At 56.1% G+C, this 21,999-nt stretch overlaps 1 protein-coding gene across 1 annotated transcript; it reads right to left on the bottom strand.

The window, feature by feature from the left end:
• Positions 1-5,607: 5,607 nt before the first annotated feature.
• Positions 5,608-21,934, bottom strand: LOC139187395 (P2X purinoceptor 3-like). Its single transcript, XM_070804273.1, has 5 exons — positions 21,750-21,934; positions 9,890-9,983; positions 9,569-9,634; positions 8,953-9,030; positions 5,608-8,535 (listed from the first exon to the last, which is right to left on the bottom strand). Exons 2-5 carry the CDS (start codon positions 9,962-9,964, stop codon positions 8,422-8,424), a joined length of 333 nt encoding a protein of 110 aa, XP_070660374.1. The 5' UTR covers positions 9,965-9,983; positions 21,750-21,934; the 3' UTR covers positions 5,608-8,421.
• Positions 21,935-21,999: the final 65 nt, after the last annotated feature.

Below are 21,999 nucleotides of genomic sequence, written 5' to 3'. Positions count from 1 at the left end.
TGTCCAGTTCTAACTGTTGCTTCCTGACCTGCATACAGATTTCTTAGGAGGCAGGTCAGGTGGTCTGGTATTCCCATCTCTTTAAGAATTTCACAGTTTATTGTGATCCATGCAGTCAAAGGCTTTAGCAATAAAGCAGACATTTTCCTGGAATTCCCTTTCTTTCTCTCTGATCCAAGGATGTTGGCAATGTGATCTCTGGTTCCTCTGCCTTTTTGAGTCCAGCTTATACATCTGGAAGTTCTCGGTTCACATACTGCTGAAGCATATCTCGAAGGCTTTTGTGCATTACCTTGCCAGTATATGAAATGAGTGTAATTGTATGGTTTGAACATTATTTGGCATTGCCTTCCTTTGGGACTGGAATGAAAACTGACCTTTTCCAGTCCTGTGGGCACTGCTGAGTTTTCCAAATTTGCTGGTGTATTGAGTGAAGCACTTTAACAGCATCATCGTTTAGAATTTTACGCAGCTCAGCTGGAATTCCATCACCTCCACTAACTCTGTAGTGATGCTTCCTAAGGCCCACCTGAGTTCACACTCCAGGATGTCTGGCTCTAGTGTTGTGATTATTCGGCCCATTAAGATCTCTTTGTACAGTTCTGTGTATTCTTGCCACCTCTTAATAATCCTCTTCTGCTAGGTCCTTGCTGTTTCTGCCCTTTATTGTGCCCGTCCTTACATGAGATGCTGCCTGGTATCTCCAGTTTTCTTAGGGGAACTCTAGTCTTCCCCATGCTGTTGTCTGCCTCTATTTCTTTGCACTCATCCTTGAGGAAGGCCTTCTTCTCTCCCCCTGCTGTTCTCTGGAACTCTGCATTCACTGGGGAGATCTTCCCCTTTCTCCTTTCCCTCCTGCTCTCTTCTTCCCACAGCTATTTGTAAAGCCTCTTCAGGCAACCACTTTGCCGTCGTGAACGTCTGTTTCCTTGTGATGGTTTTGGTCACTGCCTCCTGTCCAACGTTACAAACTTCTGTTTGTAGTTCTTCAGGCACTCTGTGTGCCAGACAGAATCCCTTGAATCTATTTGTCACCTCCACTGTATAATCATAAGGGATTTGATTTAGGTCATACCTGAATGGCCTAGTCGCTTTCCCTACTTTCCTCAATTTAAGTCTGAATTTAGCAATAAGGAGCTCGCGATCTGAGCCACAGTCAGTTCCAAGTCTTGCTTTTTGCTGACTGTATAGAGCTTCTCCATCTTCAGCTGCAGAGAATACAATCAATCTGATTTCGGTATTGACCATCTGGTGATGTCCATGTGTAGAGTCTTCTCTTGTGTTGTTGGAAGAGGGTGTTTGCTACGACCAGTGTGTTCTCTTGGCAAACTCTGTTAGCCTTTGCCCTGCTTCACTCTGTACACCAAGGCCAAATTTACCTGTTACTCCAGGTATCTCTTGACTTCCGACTTTTGCGTTCCAATCCCTTATGCCAAAAGGATGTCTTTTTTTGTGTGTTAGTCCTAGAAATTCTTGTAGGACTTCATAGAAAACAATTGGATTAAAAATATACTGGGCATGGCCCTGCCCTCCAGAGCAAGACCGAGTGTTTGCCACAGCCGGTCTCTCCCGTCAGGATGGTTGCACAAGCCTTTTATCCTTATCTGACAGAAGGCAGACAGAAGAAGGGAGAACTACAAACCCAAAGATTCCAGAATGAAAACTCCAATCACAGAATGCTAAGCAAAATGATCACATGGACCACAGCCTTGTCTAACTCAATGAAGCTCTGAGCCATGCCATGTAGGGCCACCCAACACGGATGGGCCATGGCGGAGAGTTCTGACAAAACGTGGTCCACTGGAGAAGGGATGGCAAGCCACTCCGGTATTACTGCCTTGAGAACCCCATGAACAGTATGAAAAGGCAAAAGGATAGGACACCGGAAGAACAGACCCCCAGGTTGGAAGGTGCCCCATATGTTACTGGGGAATAGTTCAGAAAGAATGAAGAGGCTGGGCCCACATGGAAACACGACTCAGTTGTGGATGAGCCTGGCGATGGAGGTAAAGTCCGATGCCGTAAAGGACAATATTGCACAGGAACCTGGGATGTTAGGTCCACGAAGCAAGGTAAATTGGATGTGGTCAAGCAGGAGATGCTAAGAGTGAACACTGACATTTTAGGAATCCCTGAACTAAAATGGACTGGAATGGGTGGCTTTGATTCAGATTTTAATTCAGCCACCTGGAGTTGAGTCCAAGGCCCAGCTCTCTGCAAGACGGCTCCCCGACCACATCCTCATGGGAGGCTGTCCTCCTCGCTCCCCTCCATCCTGCATCCCCTCTCTTGTCCCCAGCCTCCCTCCCCTCCCTGGAGGGGCCATGGTCTCAGCAGGGAGCTGCCTCGCTCCCCGAGGGGCTCGGGGCCCAAGTCAGGCCGTGTGCAGCCAGGTGGCTCCCGGGCTGGCTCTCCAGCCCCGGGTCTCCCGGCTTCTTCCATATTCTTGGTCCGGGGATCACTGAGACAGAACAGTGTTCCTGCTCTTAATTCATCCCAGGCTGGGCTCCAGGAAGGATCCGAGCTTGAAGAAGCGGGAAGCTGAGACTGCAAACTGGGTTCAGAGGGCAGAGAGCCCTGGGTCGTGAGAGAGAGAGTGAGAGAGACTTCCTGGGGGTGTGGCTCTCCGTGGGGCCCAGGGAGCGTGCTCAAGGATGTCTGGGGCGCCTGTGTACACGGGTGTGTGGGTGTCTTGGTGTGTGCATGAGTAGTCTTCATACACCTGTATATGTCTGTGTATATGTGAATCTGTGCTTGTAAATATGCACAAATCTGTGTGAGTCAGCGTGTATTTGTGTGTTGCTTGTGTGCACATTTTCTACATCTCTATGGAGATGCTCGTATGTCCGTGTACATCCCTGAGTGTGTGTATCTGTGTCACTTTGTACCTTAGACACCTGATCCGTGTCGCACACCTCCATGTGCACCACTGTGTCTTTGGGCAGCATGTTTGGGAGTGTGTGTCCGCGTCAGTGTGTGTCTGAACAGATCTGCATACAGGTCTACTTGTGTGAGTATCTGTGTGTGTATCTATCTGTACAGGCCTCGGATGAGACGTGGAGTCTTAGGACTGCACGGTCTGGGGACTTCCTTGGTGGTCCGGAGGGTAAGACTATGCTCTCTAATTCAGGAAGCCCAGGTTCCATCCCTGGCTGGGGAACTTGACCCCACATGCCTGCCGCAACTTAGAGCTCGCGTGCCGCGATGAATACCCCACGAGCCACGACTAAGACCCAGGGCCGCCAAAAGAAACAAAGAAGACAAATGTTTAAGAGAATCCAGTTTTGCAGGCTGTGCCTGCCTGCAAAGGTGCTGGAGTTGATGGAGGAGACAGGACGGGAGACCCGCAGGGGAAGTGGTTGGTGTTGAACCTCAGGGTTGAGGCTCTCAGACGTGAGCAGGCCTCTGGAAGTAGGAGAATGGGCCTTGGTGTTGCCTTAACCGCACCAGGGCTGGGTCCTGGGGACTGCCTCGGGGTGAAGAGGCCTGTCCTCAGCGGAGGGGTCTGTCCATCTGCCTTGCATGGAGATTGAGTCAGGAGGCTCCTAATCCAGCATCTCAGTCTCTCCAAGGGCAGGGAAGGGGAGCTGCTTTGGGGTCAGGTCACACCCATGTCCCTGCTTTGCAAACTGCAACAGCCTCATTCTGTTTTTTAGGATTGATTTACCTCGTTTTGGCTGCGCTGGGCCTCACTGCCGTGCACGGGCTTTCTCTGGTTGTAGTGAGCGGGGGCCACTCCTCACTGTGGTGCTTGGGCTGCTCACTGCGGGGGCTCCTCCTGCTGCAGAGCACAGGATCTAGGCGCATGGGCTTGAGTTGCTCCGCCACATGTGGCATCTTCCCGGCACAGGGGTCAAACCTGTGTCCCCTGCACTGGCAGGCAGATTCTTTATCTCCTGTGCCACCAGGGAATCTTTATCAGCGAGGTCCTGATTCTTTGTCAGGGAAGTCCAACAAGCTGGTTCTTGAGACTGTCCTTCTAAAAGAAGCAGAAGCACTGGGGCGGGATGGCAGGGAGAGAAGGCTAATCTCTGCACAGGAGGCTCTGGGACTGGTATTCCTGGGTCTTGCTGAATGGCAGTGAAAGGGAAAGTGCTCCTCGCCCAGTCGTGTCCGACTCTGTGTGACCCCATGGACTGTAGCCCACCAGGCCGCTCTCTCCATGGGAATTCTCAGGCAAGAATACTGGGGTGGGTTGCCATTCCCTTCTCCAGGGAATCTTCCTGACACAGAGACTGAACCCAGATCTCCCACATTGCAGGAAGATGCTTTACTGTCTGATCCACCAGGGAACCCAGATTCCCTCCTCTCAGCCTTCACTTATCTCCTTGACTGGGAATGGGCTCTAGCTAATCCCAGTGTCCCAATATACGACCAGCCAAGGTCAGAGAAGGAGGAGGGGAGGAGAAAGGGATGGCAGGAGGGCTCAGATCCTTCCAGACTGAAGCTTGCTTGAGGCAGGCCAGGGTAGTAGATAAGATGTGCTTCAAGTATCCAGTCCTGTCTCTTATTCACCCTCAAGTTCAACCATTATATATTCTTTCCCTTGCCTGTTTAAGGCCTTTCACCTTTGAAATCCTTGACTAAAAAGCAAATATTCTTAGGAGAAGAAACTCCTGAGTGTGTTGTCTGTTAATACCTCCAGGAGATTGATTGATAACTTGCCAAGAAAAAGGTTTTGTGAGAAGGAACACAGAAGGGAAAAATGTGTGTAACCGTTAGAACACATGTTGGGGGGAGGGGTTGTGGAGAAGAAGAGCTATTAACAAGGAGCCAGCGAAGCCAAGAGTACTGTGTTCACCATTTTCTTTTCCTGGGGACCTGGGAAGCCTATATTTCCCCGGTATTCTTTGAAGTAAAGCTGGGTTCTGCAGCACAGCACTGAGTCTGACCACTGAGAGGCCGTTGGAAGTGATACAAAGGCCAGACCTGGCATTTATTTGTTTGCTTATTAAATATTCATTTATTTATTTGGCTGCACTGGGTCTCAGTTGTGGCACGCTGGGTGTTCGGTCTTCATTGCTCACGCGAACTCTTAGTTGTAGCGTGTGGGATTTAGTTCCCTGACCGGGGATTGAACCCAGCCCCCCTGCATTGGGTGACGTGGAGTCGTAGCCACTGGACCACCAGGGACGTCCCAGGCCTGGCCTTTAAATGACCCTCTATGGTCACCCATGACCTTCCAGTTCTCACTTCCCTTGCTGTAGTGATCTGGGGGTTCACATGTCTCAGACGGCATAGCTACCAAGTGGAAGGGCTGTCTGACCTACTTCATTGCACAACATTCTGAGATTTCACGATTTGTTCCTGCAGCAACAGCAACTGTTTTTGCCTAACATATAGAAAAGAAGGGGCCAACAAATTTCTTCACTTTCCCCAGATGGATGTGGCACGCAAGTCGCGACCCCAGACTCCAGGTTCACAAAGGTCTGGGTTTGAGTCCCAGATCTACCATTTTAGTCTAAACCTTAGCCTCAATTTCCTCAACAGAATGAAAGTTGAATTAGACAAAGGCTACTGCTCATTTAACCCACTGCTTGGCGATGGCCGGTTATCACGGAATGTAAACTTTGCTGCTGAGCTGTTAGGAATGAGCATGGGTTCTGGTTCAAATGCCCACATATTGCAAATTTATTTTTCTATCAGGGCTAATGACAAACCACAGCAAGCTCTTCCCTGGTAGCTCAGATGGTAAAGTGTCTGCCCACAATGCGAGAGACCTGGGTTCGACCCCCAGGTCAGGAAGATCCCCTGGAGAAGGAAATGGCGACCCACTCCGGTACTCTTGCCTGGAAAATCCCATGGATGGAGGAGCCTGGTGGGCTACAGTCCATGGCGTCGCAAAGAGCTGGACACGACTGAGCGACTTCACTGCTTCACAGCAAGCCTGGGCTTCCCAGGTGGCACTGGTGGTAAAGAATCTGCCTGCCAATGTCGGAGATGCAGGAGACGGGGGTTTGATCCCTGGGTCAGGAAGATCCCCTGGAGAAGGAAATGGCAACCCACTCCAGTGGACAGAGGAAGCGGGTGGGCTGCAATCCATGAGGTCGCAGAGAGTTGGACACGAATGAGCACAGCGCAGGGGTGGGTGGGGCAGCAAGCTTATCCGGGTTAGGGGCGGAGTCAGTGACGCGCGTGCTGAGCACACGTGATGAGGCCGAGGTGAGTCAGTACTGGGACTGCTCTTGATGCCAGCCCTGAGTCTTGCACAGGGAATCCTGACCTAATCGGCCGTGGGGAAGACAACATCAGGGTCACACGTCCACACGTGCTGGCCTGGGATGGGCAGAGGCGCTGTAGGACTGTCGCAGTCTGGAGGGAAGGGAGGGGCTGCAGGAGAGGGTGCCCCCAGGACGGAGCCGCCTCCATCCCCTCATCAGAGAACAAACACCGCTGTAACCCCAGGCTTGGCCCAGCCTCCTGAGAGCTGGGTTCACCGGGAACGCGGGTGGGGCTCCTGGCTGGAGAGGTCAGCTCTGCCTTCACTGATCCCTCTACTGTTCAGGTCTCCGGACGCTGCCTCCTCCTCTGGCTGGTACCTGGGGAAGTGTCACCCCAGCATCCTGAGGACAGGGGCTGGACTGAGGCAGAGCAGGAGAAGGGGCGACAGGCCCCCTGCGGGGAAATCTCACCCCTTCTCCCCATGCGGTGGGGGTCACAGGGGTCGGGCCTTCCTAAACGACTCCCTCAGGTGCCCTGACCCCCATTTCCCTGCACCTTCTCTGGAGGGACCAGCCCTCCCCGTATAATCAAGCTCGGCTAAGACCTCATGGTCTGGCCTGGGTGCCCATCTTTCTGCGGCATCTCCCACTCCAGAGCTGTTCAGTGGCACGAGCCCCTTCCCATGCCTCATGTTGTAGTCTTTTCCAAAAGATGACTCACAGAGCGTATGCCTCAGGCTTCATAAGGGCTTCCCAGGGGGCGCTAGTGGTGAAGAACCCACTCAGCAAAGGGGGAGATGTAAGAGACCGTGGTTCGACCCCTGGGTCGGGAAGATGCCATGGAGGAGGGCATGGCAACCCACTCCAGGATTCTTGCCTGGAGAATCCTGTGGACAGAGGAGCCTGGTGGGCTACATACAGTCCACAGGGTCTCAAAGAATCGGACACGACTGAGTGACTTAGCACAGGCTTCGTAATGCTTAGCTGGACCTGCCCCTGGTGACCTTTCTGGGCCCCTAACACAGAAGGAAGGGGGCGACTGGGCACAGGGAGGCAGCCAGGCTGCCCGTGTCCGCTCCTGGTTCCCCCCTGCCCGGCCCCGAGCGGCAGGACACCTCTGGTTTGCTAACTGCAGGACCACGGACGAGCCATTCCCATGGCCTCGGTTTGCTCATCTGTAAGGAAGAGAATCAGACAAGAGGGTCCCTAAAGCCCTTTTAGTTTCTGATGTCACAAGGCCGACCACCTCGTTCGGGCCCCGCGGGGATAGGCCCGCTGACTGGCTGCTCACGGGGTGCTGGGTCTCACCCGACCTTTTCATCCATGTGATGGAGAAGACCCGCTGACCTCCTGGCACAGGGCGCCAGGTGGGGAAGCCCACTCTGCACCGGGCAGGGGAGTAGGTGCCTAGTTGGGCTCCTGAGTGAGGGGCCTGCATGTGTATGACCCTGTGGGGGTCCCAGAGAAAACAAGAAGGTTCCCTTCTCCGGCTTGAGGTGAGGGAAGGAAAAATTCACCGACGGTTACGTCTCCTGTTTCCTTCTGCGTCTGGGATCCACCTAAGTCAGAGAAAGGGACCCTGCACCCCCGTCTGACACGGGGCCTGCCTGAGTTGCTGGGGACTGCAAGGGCCGCCCTCGTGAGGAAGCGGAAACGGGATCGTGGTCAAGGTCCGGGAGGCTGAAGGGGAAGGGCAGACAGATGCCTCTGGTGTGCCCTGTCTCCTGGTGGGGTGGGAGTGATGAAGTGAGTCAGACCCGGGTCCAAATCCCAGCTCTCTCGATTCCTGGCTGTTCCTGGCTGTGTGTCCGGGGCAAACGACTCAGCCTCTCTGAGCCTCCACTTATCTTCAGAAAAGGGAACCTAATACCTACCTCGCAGGACTATTCTAAGGAGTAAATGAGCTAACACGTGTGAAGGTGCCTGGCACTTGGGCTCCTGTGGGCTATGGTTATTCCTATTTTTATCTCTTACTCTTTGGAAGGGGGACGGCCAGGTACCACCGCCCTGGGGGTCTGGGGAAGCAGAGCGGGGTGAGGCAGGGGGTGCAGGTGAGACGGGGGTTTTCGTGGGAACAGGACCTGTCTGCAGGGTGGCGGGGCGGTCAGACCCAGGCCTCGGCTGTGGCCCCTGTGGGTGGGCAGCAGAAATGAGAGCTGTTTCCCCTCCCATCCCCACCGCGCCCCGCTGGGTCTCCCGGCTGGAGGCTGGGCGCCCCAGGCTGAGCGTGCGGCCTGGTGGGAGAGGCCACGGAGAGGCCCTAGTGGCCGATAGAGTAAGCGCCTGAGTCTGTGGACTGCTTCTCCTCCGTGGTCTGGTCGCTGGTGTCCCCGGGATGGGCAGAGGCTGGGACCCTCAGCGTGGTCTCGCTCACCTGCAGGCAGAAAGGCTGGTGTGAGTGGGCTCTGACCGCGATTGGGGTCCTCCCGTGGGCCCCCGTGTGGCGGACTCAGCCGTCGCGGGTCACGGCCGGGTCCGAGGAGAGCGAGGGCAGATGGATGTGACCCCAAGATTCTTCCCATGCAGCTAAAGGGCAAAGCGAACCCCAAGGCAAGCAGGGTCTGCCCACCCCCGAGGGACGACGAGTGGGTGGGGATGCTGAGAGCGATGACCACACCCCGCGCTCGGCCAAGGTACGCCCCTCAGACACCCGACGTGCACTGAGGCCCAGTGAACTCCCCTTCGTGGACCCAGGACAGTCCAGGGTCCAGCTCCCTCCCTGCCCCGTTCCCTCTCCCTCTAGAGGACACCTCCCTCCTCCCCCCCACCCCCCCACCACCCCACCACTCACCTCCTCGAACTTCCTGGCCTTGTACTGGTCGGCCCCCTTGAGGAAGTTCAGCAGGATGATGTCGCAGAGGACGGTGCCCTGGTGGAACAGCGGGCGGCCCTGAGCACTGCGGGCGGGGGCAGGGTGGGGGGAAGCTGGGGCGGGGGCAGGACTGCCCTGGGGGTGGGGCGCGACCTCCAGAGCTGCCCGGCTGACCTTCCTTTAGGAAAACGCTCGAGGGCTTTGCTCTGTCTCTGGGACCCACCTCCACAGCTCCGGGGGGTGGGCCCACCCTGAAATGCGCCGGGAGAAGCCGAGAGAATGCGGGGGACGGGCGGGGCGGGGGCATTGTTCCCGACTCCGGGGAGCGGGCTCTGCGCCTGCTCGGCTCTCAGGTCTGGGAACCCTGGGGTCTCCCCCAACCACCCCAAACCCCGCCACCTTCACGGTGATGGGGAACTCGGACTTGGTAACAGGGGGGACGCTGGCCACGTGGGGGTCAGGACAGGAGATGCTGGCCCAGCGCGGAGGGGATGGCTCCAGGCAGCAAAGGGCGTCCCCCTCCTTCTCCAGGCTGGCCTGCTTCCCACCCACCCCGCGCCCCGGGCGAGACCGAGCCTGGAGGGCCCGCACTCACCACTCCCACCGAGGTGAAGGCCGCCACGGAGCTGATGATGGTGGGGATGATGTTGAACTTGCCAGCCTGGTGCACAAATACCAAGGTGAGCGCGCAGGGCGCCCGGCAGAGCCGGGTGAGGCCTGAGGCTAAACTTGGACTCCCAGCCAGGGCGGCCGTGGACCCAGAAGGCTCTCGGGGGACCAGTGGGCGCCCCCACCCCCACCCCGCCGCAGAAATGTGACCAGCGAGGGTCGCTGGGCGGGTCAGCCGCAGCACCCGCCCCCGACGGCGGGCCCGGAAAGGGCCTTGGTCTCGCCCCGCCCCCGGCCCGGAACTCACGTCTCCGTACACCAGCACGTCGAAGCGGATGCCGAAAGCCTTGAGGAGGGTGCGGTACTCACTGCCGTTGTCCATCTTGTAGTACTTGGCGAACCTGGAGGCCAGAGGGGAAGGCGCAGGCTCGCTGCGGGCTCCCGTCTCTCCTGCTTGAACCCTCAGGGTCCCCTGGAGCCCTGCAGCCCTCGTTCACAGCCCAGCCCTGCCCGACGGTGGGGCGGGCCGCGGTCCTCCCCGTGTGGTCAGCTGGCCGCCTGCACAGCCATCACCTGGAGGGTTTGTTAAGGAGGCAGATTCCAGGCCCGGCCCTGAACCCAGAGAACCAGCAGCTCAGGACTAGGTCCCGGGAGGCTGCCTTCTGAATGACTCCTCTAAGTGAGTGTGACGTGGAGGCCAATGAGCCCCGCTGGACTCCAGGCTTCCGCGGTTCTCTTTCTCTGGGAGTCCTCTCCCAGGCGGGTGTGCCCCTTGCCGTGGGCGTCTCGGCCCGCTTGGATTCAAAGCCTGCTTCTGCGACTTGCCAGCCGCCCAACTTGGGACAGTCACTAACCTCTGAGAGTCGATTCCTTCATCTGTTAGTAAGCATAATACAGAAGTCCTTCTATGAAAACAATGAAGTCACACTTGTCAGGGGCTGAGAACAGGGTCTGGAACAAAGAAAGCCTGGGGAGAGGCTCCCTGGTGCCGACACTGTGAAGGAATACACTGATTCCGAAAGTGCTCTGTAGAGCGGCTTTAAAAAGCGCTTTTAGGAATTTTCTGGCGGTCCACTGGTTGGGACTTTGTGCTTCCAATACAGGGGATGCAGGTTTGAACCCTAGTCAGGGAACTAAGATCCCTCATGACACAGGGGTGGCTGAGATGATGATGATAGTAAATGCTTTTAGACACTGAATCTCATAAGCCAGTGGGATAAGGGTGTGACTGGCTCTAGGGGTTAAATGACTGGTCCAGGGTGACTCACCTGGCCGAGACCTAATGCTGGATTTGCCCCTCCTCCACTCCTTTTCAAGAACTCGCTCTCTGAGCTTTCTCTGCTGTGTGCCCGGAACCACGCGGAAGACTGATCAGAGTGATCACATTTCATTCTCACTGAACACAGTGAGGTGGGTATCATACCATTTAGGGATACCTGTGGTGGTGAAGGGGTCTACTTGCCGTCTCACTGTCAGCAAGGACTTGAATTTCATTTATCTTTTGGTTTCTAAAGCCAGTGCGTTTCCCGGGCCTCTCCCAGAACAGAGGACAGCTGAGAAGCTCAGTCCCTGGAAGTGTCCAGCGACTGACACGACGCCCCTCCCAGGGATGTTTGCTTTCCAAACTGTCCAGCGAGGGGGGGGGTGAAGTGCTGAGCCCAAGGGGACAGATAACAGAAGGATCATGGGGTGGGGCGGGGGTGGGGGTGGGGGGGGGAAGGTCACGTGTGGTGGGGGGGAAGAGCCACTTTAAATTGTAAATGCCGGCTACTGCCACTGCTGGCTGGGTGGCTTCCCCTGTGGCCCATCAGTAAAGAATCCGCCTGCCAGTGCAGGAGACTTCAGTCCCTGGGTCGGGAAGATCCCCTGGAGGAAGAGCTAGCAACACGCTCCAGTATTCTTGCCTGGGAAATTCCGTGGACAGAGGAGCCTGGCGGGGTACAGTCCGTATGATTGCAAAGAGTCAGACACCACTGAAGGACGCAGCCAGCACGCACATCAGCTCTGGGAACTCCGGGGTCAGACAGAAAGGAGCTTAAATCCTGGTTCCACCACCACAGGCTGCAGGTGTGGGCTCTTTCCTGGGACTCAGCCCCTGAGGTTTCACTTCTGGCGTCTATAACCCGGGTGTGCTGAGGCCTCCTCTGCAGGTCAGTCAGTGAGAGGGGTGACCCTGAGCCCACCCTCTGAGGTGGGCGCGCTCCTGACCTGACCTCCGTGTCAGATGTCCTCTCTGTCCTTCTCTGCAGAGACCACTCCCGCCCAGCCCCCTGCCCTCGGGTCAGGCTGGTCCAGCCAGTGGGAGGTGCCCGCGCGTGGCCAGAGGGTGAAGGGAAGACAGGCAGGGTGCTTTTTGTCTCCCAGCTCCTCTGCGGGGCCTCTAACCAGGCTGGCCTCCCCCCTGAGGCCCAGAGCCCGCAGGGCAGCCTGCCTACCTCTGCAAAGAGTGCCTCCATGCAGTTGCCCCTTTTGAGAGCCCTGACTGTTCCCTCCTGGGACTCCGGCCCTTCCCTTCCCCACTTTACAAGCAGGAAGCTTGGGCCTGGAGAGCTCTGTCTGGGTCAGGAGGGCGCGTGGCCGGAGGGGACCCACCTTCGGTTTCTGCCTGTGCCCGAGGGAAGCACCTGTCTGCTGACGGAGGCCTTGGAAAGGCTGGAAGGGGTTCGGGGAGAAAACAGCCTCTGGGGAGGCTGAGCCAGGCGTGTGTTTCCTGCAGGGGCTCTGCAGCTGGAGGGAGAGGCTGGGGAGACAAAAGGGTCCTCCTGACACTGAGACCCAGAGGGAGAACAAACCCAGGCCTGGGAAGGAGGCTGTGAGAAGGGCAGCCACTTAACCCCAAGGGCAAAGCCTTGGTGGGGGCGTTCCCTGGCTGGCCAGTGGTTAGGACTTGGTGCTTTCACTGCTGGGACCCAGGTTCAATCCCTGGTCAGGGAACTAAGGTCCTGCAAAATGTGCAGTGTGGCCGAAAAGGAAAAAAAAAAAAAAAAGATTTGGAGGACAAGGAAATACGGCAGCAGCTACCTCATCCTCAAAAGTATGGTAAGTATCAGAACCTCCCTGGTGGTCCTGAGGCTATGAGTCCGCGCTCCCAGTGCAGGGGGTCTGGGGCTCCATTCTTGGACAGGGAACTATATCCTGCCTGCCGCCACTAGACCTGGTGCAGTCAGATAAAGAAATATGTAAAAGAAAATTAGGGTCAGTGTGGTCTGGGTGGAGGTGGTAGAGAGCTTTACAGAGCGAGGCAAAAAGCACCAAACTCGAACCACACCAGCTGTAAGAGAATAGGACGAACAGCAGAAAGGAAATCATCAATGTAAAAATGAAGAGGCCCCAGAACCTAATTCTGCCAGCAGACCTCGCAGGAGAGTTCAGGAAGTTTGCAGAAGAAGGGTCTGGCGTGGGCAGAAGGCTCCAGAAAGTCCTTGCTGTGGCTTTCTCAGGTTGGCCCAAGGCAACGTATGAACCAGCTCCATCTCCCCACCCACATTCACAGAGCAGCAGAAAAATACACGTCTCTCGAGCTACTAGGGAAATTTCAAGAAGAAGGCAGTGTTGGCCCATTTTGCAGATGGAGAGACAGTCGACAAGGTCGCTTGCCTGAACTGGAATTCCGATGCACGCCTACAACTCCTCAGTCTGTGCTTTCAGCCGGAGCTATCTTGCCTCTGGGCGCTAAGTGGCGGTAATTACTCTTTTGTTCTTGCCTTTCTTTGGGAAGGACAGAGCACCAGATCTGAAAGCCCTTCTGTGCTCTGAGTTCTGTCTCAGGTCACTGGAGCACTCAGGGCCCTTGTCTGAGCGGCAGCTGAGGGCTGGGGATGGGGCGGGCGGGCGGGCGCAGGGCCGGAACCGGGACCGCGCTCCTGAGGGCTGCGTCCCTGGCTCACGGCCGCAGTCGTGGGGAACGCTCTGACATGGGCTCGGAGAACAAGAAGTCGGTATCCTGGGTACCGCCGCTCAGAGCGGGGTTGGCTAAATTTATCTTGGGAAGGAATGTGAAGAGAACAGAGAGAAGAACCAAAGCGGACTTGGTTCCCCTCCAGCACCTGCCTTCCAAGAGGCAATAAGCACGCTCAGATCATTATCTCGCCGCCCACACGCCCTCGGAGGAGGCTTGGCAGGGATGGGTTCTCCTCCCGGGAGGGCGGGAGGAGGAACGGCTTTCGGCCGGGGGGTGACGGGAGGCCCCGGCTGCAGACGTGGGAGCGACCCAGGCGTCCTGACTTCTGCACTCCGTGTGGCTGCAGTTGTGGGGGCAAATCACGGAATCTGGCCCCACCCTGCGGCAGAGACAGGCTCCCTGCGCACCAGGCTAGGGGTTATCTTCTGTCTTGGCATCCGGCTGGACCGGGTTTCCCAGCCCCCTCGCCTTTACCTGGGCCCCCAGGACCAGTTCTTGTCAACAGACAAGTGAAGGGAAGTGATGGCTGTTACCACTGGGCTGGGGTTTGTGAGAGCCGTGTGCCTTCCTTATCCTTCCCAGCCTCATGGCCGGGTGCTTAGGAGCCAGGGGAGAGCTCAGGCCCCAGAGGAGGCTGACCCATGGGTGGCAGGACCCCCAGAGGACTTGACACAGCTCTCCACCCACCCTGACCCACAGGGCACGGGGCCTTGAGCAAGGCATAAGCCTCTGCTGAGCCACTGAGCTGCAGGGCCTGTTAAGGCAGCTAGCAGTACTTACCCTGACTACTACAAACTCCTCCCTCATAGCTCAGTCACTGGGAAAGAATCTGCCTGCAGTGCAGGAGACCCGGGTTCAGTTCCTGGCTTGGGAAGGTCCCCTGGAGAAGGAAATGGCAACCCACTCCAGTATTCTTGCCTGGAGAACCCCATGGACAGAGGAGCCTGGTGGGCGACAGTTCACGGGGTCGCAAGAGTAGGTCACGACTTAGCGACTAAACCACCACCATCACGTCACAGCTCAGAAGACTGAGGCTCAGAGGGAAGAAGTATTTGTAGAACAAAGAATGAGCTAACACTGGGGAGTCATTCAAGATTACAGAGGGCGAATTCCAAGGACACCACACTGCCAGAAACAAACCCTCTTAGGAAGTCCAGGAGATGGGCGTGTGGGTCCACGGCTGTCGTTAACCAGCTTTTGGACCCCGGGCAAGTCTCTCAAGCTCTCTGAGCTTTTTGCTTTGGTCGATAAGTGAGACTGAAAAGAGCCGCAGGAAGGGCGGAGACGGGATGGTGCCCAGATGGACATCGTGAGTGCTCAAGGCACGTCTGTTTCCTCATCCTGAGAACGAGGCAAAGTGAAACCACAGAATCGAGGGGACTCCCTGGTGCGCCAGTGGCTAAGATTTCGTGCCCCCACTGCGGGGGGCCCAGATTCAACCCCTGGTGAGGGAGAACTAGGTCCCACATGCCGAACGAAGAGGTCACATGCCGCACCCTAGGATCCCACGTGCCACAGCTGAGACTCGGAGCGGCTGAATGAGTAAATAACGAATAAAACATTTAAAAAGAGCACTGGTGAGCCATGAGGCGTCCAAAGAAGGACCCCAGCCACCTCACCGAAAAAGGAGAAGGGCATGGGATTCCTGGCGGTCCAGAGGTTCAGACTAGGTGCTTTCGTTGCCACGGGCCTGGGGTTTGACTCCTGCTTGGGAATCAGGACCCCACAAGCCATGTGATGTGGCCAACAGATAAAAAAATAAACAGAGAGGTAAACGAAAGGGCTGAGCTACCCCATACCTGCGTGCAGGCCTAGTCACTTCAGTCGTGTCCGACTCTCTGTGACCTTACGGACTGTAGCCCGCCAGGCTCCTCTGTCCATGGGATCCTCCAGACAAGGATACTGGAGTGGGTTGCCATGCCCTCCTCCCGGGGAATCTTCCCCAACCCAGGGATCAAACCTTCGTCTCATGTCTCCTGCATTGCAGGCAGATTCCTTACCACTAGTGCCACCCAGGAAGCCCCACTCCATGGCTGAGCCCTGATTTTCCCCAAGTCCTCTGATTCCTGCCTCTCTGGCTCCGGTCTTCTTGGCTAGGAAACGAAGTCAGTGAGGACGGTATCTGCATTCAACTCCTCGGCCTGGAACGCCAAGCCCCAGGTCTGCCGTCCCAGCCTCACCCCCAGAGGCCCCTCATCGCCTGCACAGCACGCTGCCTGCTTTCTGGACCCCCTGAACACGCTCCGTGGACGCCGACTTCTGTGCCTCTGTCCCTGATGCCCCTTCTCCTCCCGTTCCCCACCGCGCAGACTCCTATTCATCCCGCGGGGCCCAGCTGCACGGCCGGCACTTCTACTCCCCACAGCTCTTCAGAGCACCCTGCTCCGCGCCAGCCGTGGTGCTGGGCACCGCTGACGCACGACAAGCTCTGCTCTCAGGTGAGGAAGGGAAACAGGAACGAGCCGCGCAGACCCACACTCAGGGAAAGCTGGATGCACGAGCACACGGCATGGAGGCTGGCGGGTCAAGGAAGGCGCCCTGCGAAAGCGACGGGGATGCTGAGACTTGAAGTGCGGGGGGCTGAGAGGTAAGATGGCCGGAGCTGGGCAGCTTTCCTGGCTGAGGGGTCTGCAGGCCCTCTTGAGGGCAGGATGCTGCGTCCTGAAAAGCTCAGCGACTTGGCAGGTGGAGGACAGAGAGGAAGCAGCCCTGGCTGGTGCACCTCGCCCCGGGAGCCCGCCTGTGTCTCTCTTCCCACTGCCGAGGTCAGGGGCTGCGTGCTTTGGCTCGAAATTGACCACGGTGGTGCGTTTACACCACGGAAATCGGCAAGCAGTACAAATCAGTGCTCTGTTCCCCCCGCCCTGCCCAGCGTGCTGGCTTCCCTGGCTTCCACAGGTGGCTCTAGTGGTAAAGAACCCGCCTGCCGATGCAGGAGACCTAAGAGATGCAGGTTTGATCCCTGGGTCGGGACAATCCACTGGAGGAGGGCATGGCAACCCACTCCAGTATTCTTGCCTGGAAGATCCCAGGCACAGAGGAGCCTGGTGGGCTACAGTCCACGCGGTGGCAAAGAGTCCGACACGACAGAAGCAACTTAGCACGTGCACATGCTGGCTTACAAGTGCAGCACTGAAGCTGTAACACCCTTTGGGCTGCCTTTCCTGTCTCTGCTGGGATCCAGGCCTCTGCTCCAGTACCTGCCACCCCAGACTGTAGCCAATAATTAGGACTATCGGGACCTGCCTGGTGGTCCAGTGGGTAAGAAGCCGCTTTGCAATGCAGGGAACGCAGGTCTGATCTCCGGTCAGAGCCACTAAGCCCACAGTGCAACTCCTGGGCCCGTATGTCACCTAGAGAGCCCGTGGGCCGCAATGAAGATCCCGCGTGTGGCGACAAAGACCCACTGTGGCCAGATAACACAGAAATAGTTTCTAAAACACTAACCGGGGACTATTAACTACAAGCCGGATCTCCCCGTCTCTCTTTGCCCAAGGGGCTGCCCAGTTCAGCAAGGAGTCGGGAAAAAGCTTGCTAGAGGGGTAAATGGATTTCTGAGATTCCTGACATCTCACAGTGGAGCTTCGCAAGGTTGGCCTCCGAGTTTCCTCCTACCGACTTCTCCCCATTCGTCAGGTGGAGCTAGGACAAGGCAGGAACAAAGGCTTTCTCTCCCCAGCAGAAACATTTAGATCTGACAGCTGGCTGGGTGGGGAAGTAGATGCTATTGGTGGGAACAGTGTAGGAAGTACTATACGTGCAGCACTTTCTCCCGCTAAGCACCAGGCCTGCGGCTTCCACACCCGTCATTTCATCGAGGCCTCTCACGACAGCAGCTCCATGGAGCAGCTGGTGGCTTAGGGGCCCTGGAATGAGACTGTCCTGGGCTGGGATTCTGGCTTTGCCACTTGGATGAGCTACAAAACCTGGGGCTCAGGGCTTGGGTCTCAGTTTCCCCAGATGCACCGTGGAAATACAGCAAGGGGACACAGCTGGGATCCAAATGGTGCCTCTGGAATCCGCAGCTCCCTGCCCACCCGCTGCCGCTTCCCTGCGAGAAGAGGCTTTGAAGGGAGGGTTGGCTGCAGCCTCGGAGCAGGCCAGCAGCTCGTTCAGCTGGTGCCTGCAAAAACACAGCGGCCGAGGAGGAAAGCACGGTGCGGCTCCGACACGATGATGCCAGGACTATCGGGGGGAGAAGAGACCCCGGACACCTGCCTGTGCTGAGCTGGGAAGCCGGGGGAAGCCTGGGAGAGGGGCACCGACTGGCAGGGCTGGGCCTCGGGGTACAGGGGGCCCCCGGAGCCCAGCTGTTTGAAGGGTCACCTGTCTTAACACCCAGCCTCTCTCTCTGCTGTTATGACTGCGCCATGAGGCAGGAGGGATCTTAGTTCCCTAAGTGGGATTCAACCCACGCCCACTGCACTGGGAGCTCGGAGTCTTAATCACTGGAACTTCAGGGAAGCCCCCCAGCACCCAGTCTCTGCTCTCCGACCTCCACAGGCTGCCTTCCTGCCCCGACTCCTCCCTGGGTTCTAGTGGGGGGCTGGTGGGTGGGAGGCACCGGCGGGGGACCGGCGGGCGGGAAGCAGAAGGTGGGGTGTGAGTTCCACCTGCTGCTGCCGCTTCGCTGGGGTCCCACCTGGAGCTGGGTCGCTGTGCGGCTGTGGCCCGTTCCAGGCTCCATCCTCTGCACTGACTTGGGGGCCAGGGGTGGGAGCCCTGCGTGTGCTTCTTCACAAACCCCAGCTGAGCTGGGGGCTCAGAGGGGCCTTTCCCGCCAGGCCCCTCGCAGAGACACCTGTTCTGTGGCCAGATAGGATGCCCTCAGCACAGGACTGAATCAGACACTTCTGAGGCCTGACAGTACTGAGAAGCTTGCGTGTGTGTGTGTGTGTGTGTGTGTGTGTGTGTGCACGCACACGTGCGCACACGCGTACTTCCTCCTGCCTCTCCAGCAGCAACAATGAGTAAGTTATGAGCGTCAGCTACCGTAATAAATCACTTGTCAGAGGTGCTGCTGCAGGGCAGTGTGGAAGCTTCATTCTCGGGGTGGGGAGGGTACACATCACAGGTCTACAAATAAAGAGCGCATGCTTCAGCGGCCTGAGTCTCCAAAGCCCTTCCCCAGACCCCCACACAGACTGAATCGGGCTTAGAGACAGTCTCCTGTATCCAGCCCATTTTACAGAGGGGGACACTGAGGCCCGCAGAGGGAACGAGGGCTTGCCAAGAAATCACACTGAGTTTTTGTGGCAAGGCCCGAACCACCGCCTGGACCTTCCTTCTGCTTGCCCTCTATTTTGCCTTTACTATTCTTGGCTCGCCCCAGCACCAGATCTGTGTGTGTGTGGTGTGTGTGTGTGTGTGTGTGTGTGTGTGTGTGTGTGTGTGTGTAAACATTCTCGTTATTTGAGTGCAGGTTTATTGTCTCTACTAGATTAAAGATTCCTTGACTGGGTCTTCCCTGGGCGTCCCATGGTTGGGAGTCGTCCTGCCCACACAGGGAACGTGTGGGCAGACCAGACCAGACCAGATCTCTGGTCTGGGAGGATCACACAACCCATGTGGCAGTAAACCCGTGCTCCACGACCCCTGAGCCCACCTGCCCTGCATCCCGTGAGACCACTGCAGCAAGCAGCCCACTCACCGCAGCAAAGAACCAGTGCGGCCAAGAATAATAAACAGATAAAGTTATCTTAAACCGGGGCTCTGTGACAACCTAGAGGGGCTGGATGGGGAGGGAGGCGGGAGGGGGGTTCAAGAGGGAGGGAACGTATATATACCTATGGCTGATTCATGCTGATGTTTGGCAGAAACCAACCTAATACTGTAAAGCAATTATCCTTCAATTAAAAATAAATAAAATTTTTAAAAAGTTAAAAAAAAAATTCCTTGATCCTAGGAACTGGTCCTGCTCTCTCCAGGTCAGCCACAAAGCCCAGCACACGCTGTAACTGCAGGTTAAAAGAAAGCCTCAAAGCCCTCCCCACTTTAGCCTGGACGGGTCTCCTGCTGCTGCCTGAACACCTCCAGTGAGGGGGAGGCCCCACGGGTGGGAGCTGCCCAGCTCACCTTTGGACAGCTCCAGCCCTGAATGGGTTCCCTTGTGGCTCAGATGGGAAAGAATCCGCCTACAATGCGGGAGACCTGGGTTCGATCCCTATGTTGGGAAGATCCCCTGGAGAAGGGAAAGGCTCCCCACTCCAGTGTTCTGACTTGGAGCATTCCATGGACTGTATAGTCCACAGAGTCGCAAAGAGTCGGACATGTCTGAGCAACTTTCGTTCACTTCCCTTCACTTCAACCCTGAGTGGTGCTTTCCCACGCTGAGCTGATATTTGCAGTCACTAAACTGAATGGAGAAGGGTTTTTATCATCATGTACAAATCCCTTGGAAGCTCTCAGACATCTGTTTAGAAATGATCCATCTCCCAAGGAGTGGTGGAAACTCCTTCCCAAAGCAGGGACTCGTAACTGTCACAACAGCAGGAAAAACAGCAACGAACGTGCAGGATCCGGTTGAACCTGCGAGGGAAAACCTGGGCCTGGAATTTGGGTGTCTGAGTGAGGGAGGTGGCATTCTCAGCAAAGCTTCTGCCTGGTGGGAAGTAATTTTGCCAGCCAAAATATACTTTTACAGTTGATTTTTTATACTGACGGGAAAAAATCTCCTGGCAGACTCCTTGCATGGGGCTGAGGCAACATCCTTCCAGCAGGCAGGGACTCCTCCCCTGCGAGAAGAGTCCCAGGTTACATCGATTGATTCACGTTCTAGGAACCTAATCAACAGCAAAGGCAGACATTTAAAATATGGTGTATTGGATCTCTTTTTTAAAAAATACTATTATTAATTTATCTTCAACAAGGCAGGGAAAGGTCAATGGACACAGAGCTGGAAAATACACCAGACAGCCAAGTTACTAGCTGTTTGATACTGGGAGTGATCTTTTTTTTTTTGGCCTCAGTTTCCTCATCTGTAAAATGGGGGTGACCACACCAGTCCTGCCAGCGTACTTGGGGCCGTGAACATGAGCTCGGGGGTCAGCCTGCCAGAGTTCAGATTCCAGCTCCAGCACTGTTTGCTGTGTAGTCGGGGGGCAGATAGACGCAACCTATGAGCCTCAGATTTCCAGTTATAAAATCCTCCCTCTTCAGAGTCGACGGGGTAATCCCCAAAGGGCACTTGCCAAGTCCCAGGCTCATGAGTGAGCACCCAGGAGTGCCAGCCAGTAGCCTCTGCCCATCCTGTTGGCTGTTGCGCGGGTGGATAGACACGGGAGTGAGAAAGGGCTGGATGAATTCAGGGTCCCTCTAACTGCCTTGCCTCTCACGGTAAGCTAAAGGAAGCAGAGACGAAATCAGAGGACAGAGAATTCCAACCCGTAGCCCGGAGCCGAGAGGACCTGCACGTGTTTCTGCAGAAATGATGGAAATGACTGATTTTATCACACTTTCTACGGCTTTTGGAAGGAGAAAAAATCCAGATTGCAGAAAGCGCGCTCAAAGCCAAGGGTGCCGTTCGATTCTGTCTCTGTCAATCGGCCCGAGAGCTCGCTGAGCTGCAACATGGAGGCGGAATACACGCCAGATTTCCGAGTTTTATGAAAGCTGCGGTGGGGACGTTTCCAACACCAAACGATCGCTAGAAACACCTACGGCACGAGGAACATCTCGTAGCTGAACAAGTGTTTTCTGTCCCAGACTCTGAGAGAGGAAATCCAAAACTGCGTTGCCTTTTAGTATAGCAGAGCTGTCTTGGGAGCTCTCAGGGGAGGAACGAGAAATCCGATTGTGCTAAATGCATGGTTCTGATTCTGTCGTTCCAGCAATCAGGGTGGGGGTGGGTGACTATATCCCTGACAGCTGCTGAGTGGCTGCAGATCAGGCCCCTGGGTTTGAGGACTCATGTCCTCTTCACTGGGCCGTGTAACCTTGGGCAAGTCTCAAAATCTTCCTGAGCCTTCCTTGGGGGTGAGAGGCAGATGATGAGCTCTAAATCCTCTCAAAAAGAGGTCTGAGAGGGCTCTTCCTACTTAACTCTAGGGGCTCCCAATCTGAGGTCCAGGGATAAGCTTTTCAAGGTCTTCAAAGCCCTGGAATTCTATGCTGTACGAATATAAATGCAGAGAAAGAAAGAAAAAAAAAAGATGGCTAAACTGCCCAGGAGGTTAACTTCCCATAAAAGGAGCAGAACTGGGGGAGGGGAGGGTGCTTCCCTGGCAGCCCTCTGGCTTGCATTTGCTATTCAGAGAGCGGACTTCACCTTATTCGTAGAAATCGAGGATCCTGTCCAGAAAGAAATCGCCTGCCAAGTTGCTCACACGTGTGAATACGTGCATTTTTCTGGGGCAATCAAGGTTTTCTTACGGGCATGGAAGGCTCAGAGGCCTCCAGGAGGTAGGGCAGAGCTGGGACCTCACAGAGGAAAGCTGTCAGGCTTGTGCTGAGTGTCTCTACTGACCTGCTCCTCCCAGCCTGACCCCGCCCCTCCGCCTTGCCCCGCCCCGCCCTGG

The sequence above is a fragment of the Bos indicus genome, chromosome 15 (assembly GCF_029378745.1).
Source record: "Bos indicus isolate NIAB-ARS_2022 breed Sahiwal x Tharparkar chromosome 15, NIAB-ARS_B.indTharparkar_mat_pri_1.0, whole genome shotgun sequence".
In the NCBI taxonomy this organism is placed as follows: Eukaryota; Metazoa; Chordata; class Mammalia; order Artiodactyla; family Bovidae; genus Bos; species Bos indicus.
Note: the sequence above shows the minus strand (reverse complement) of the source record. Positions and strands in the feature narration are given on the sequence as shown.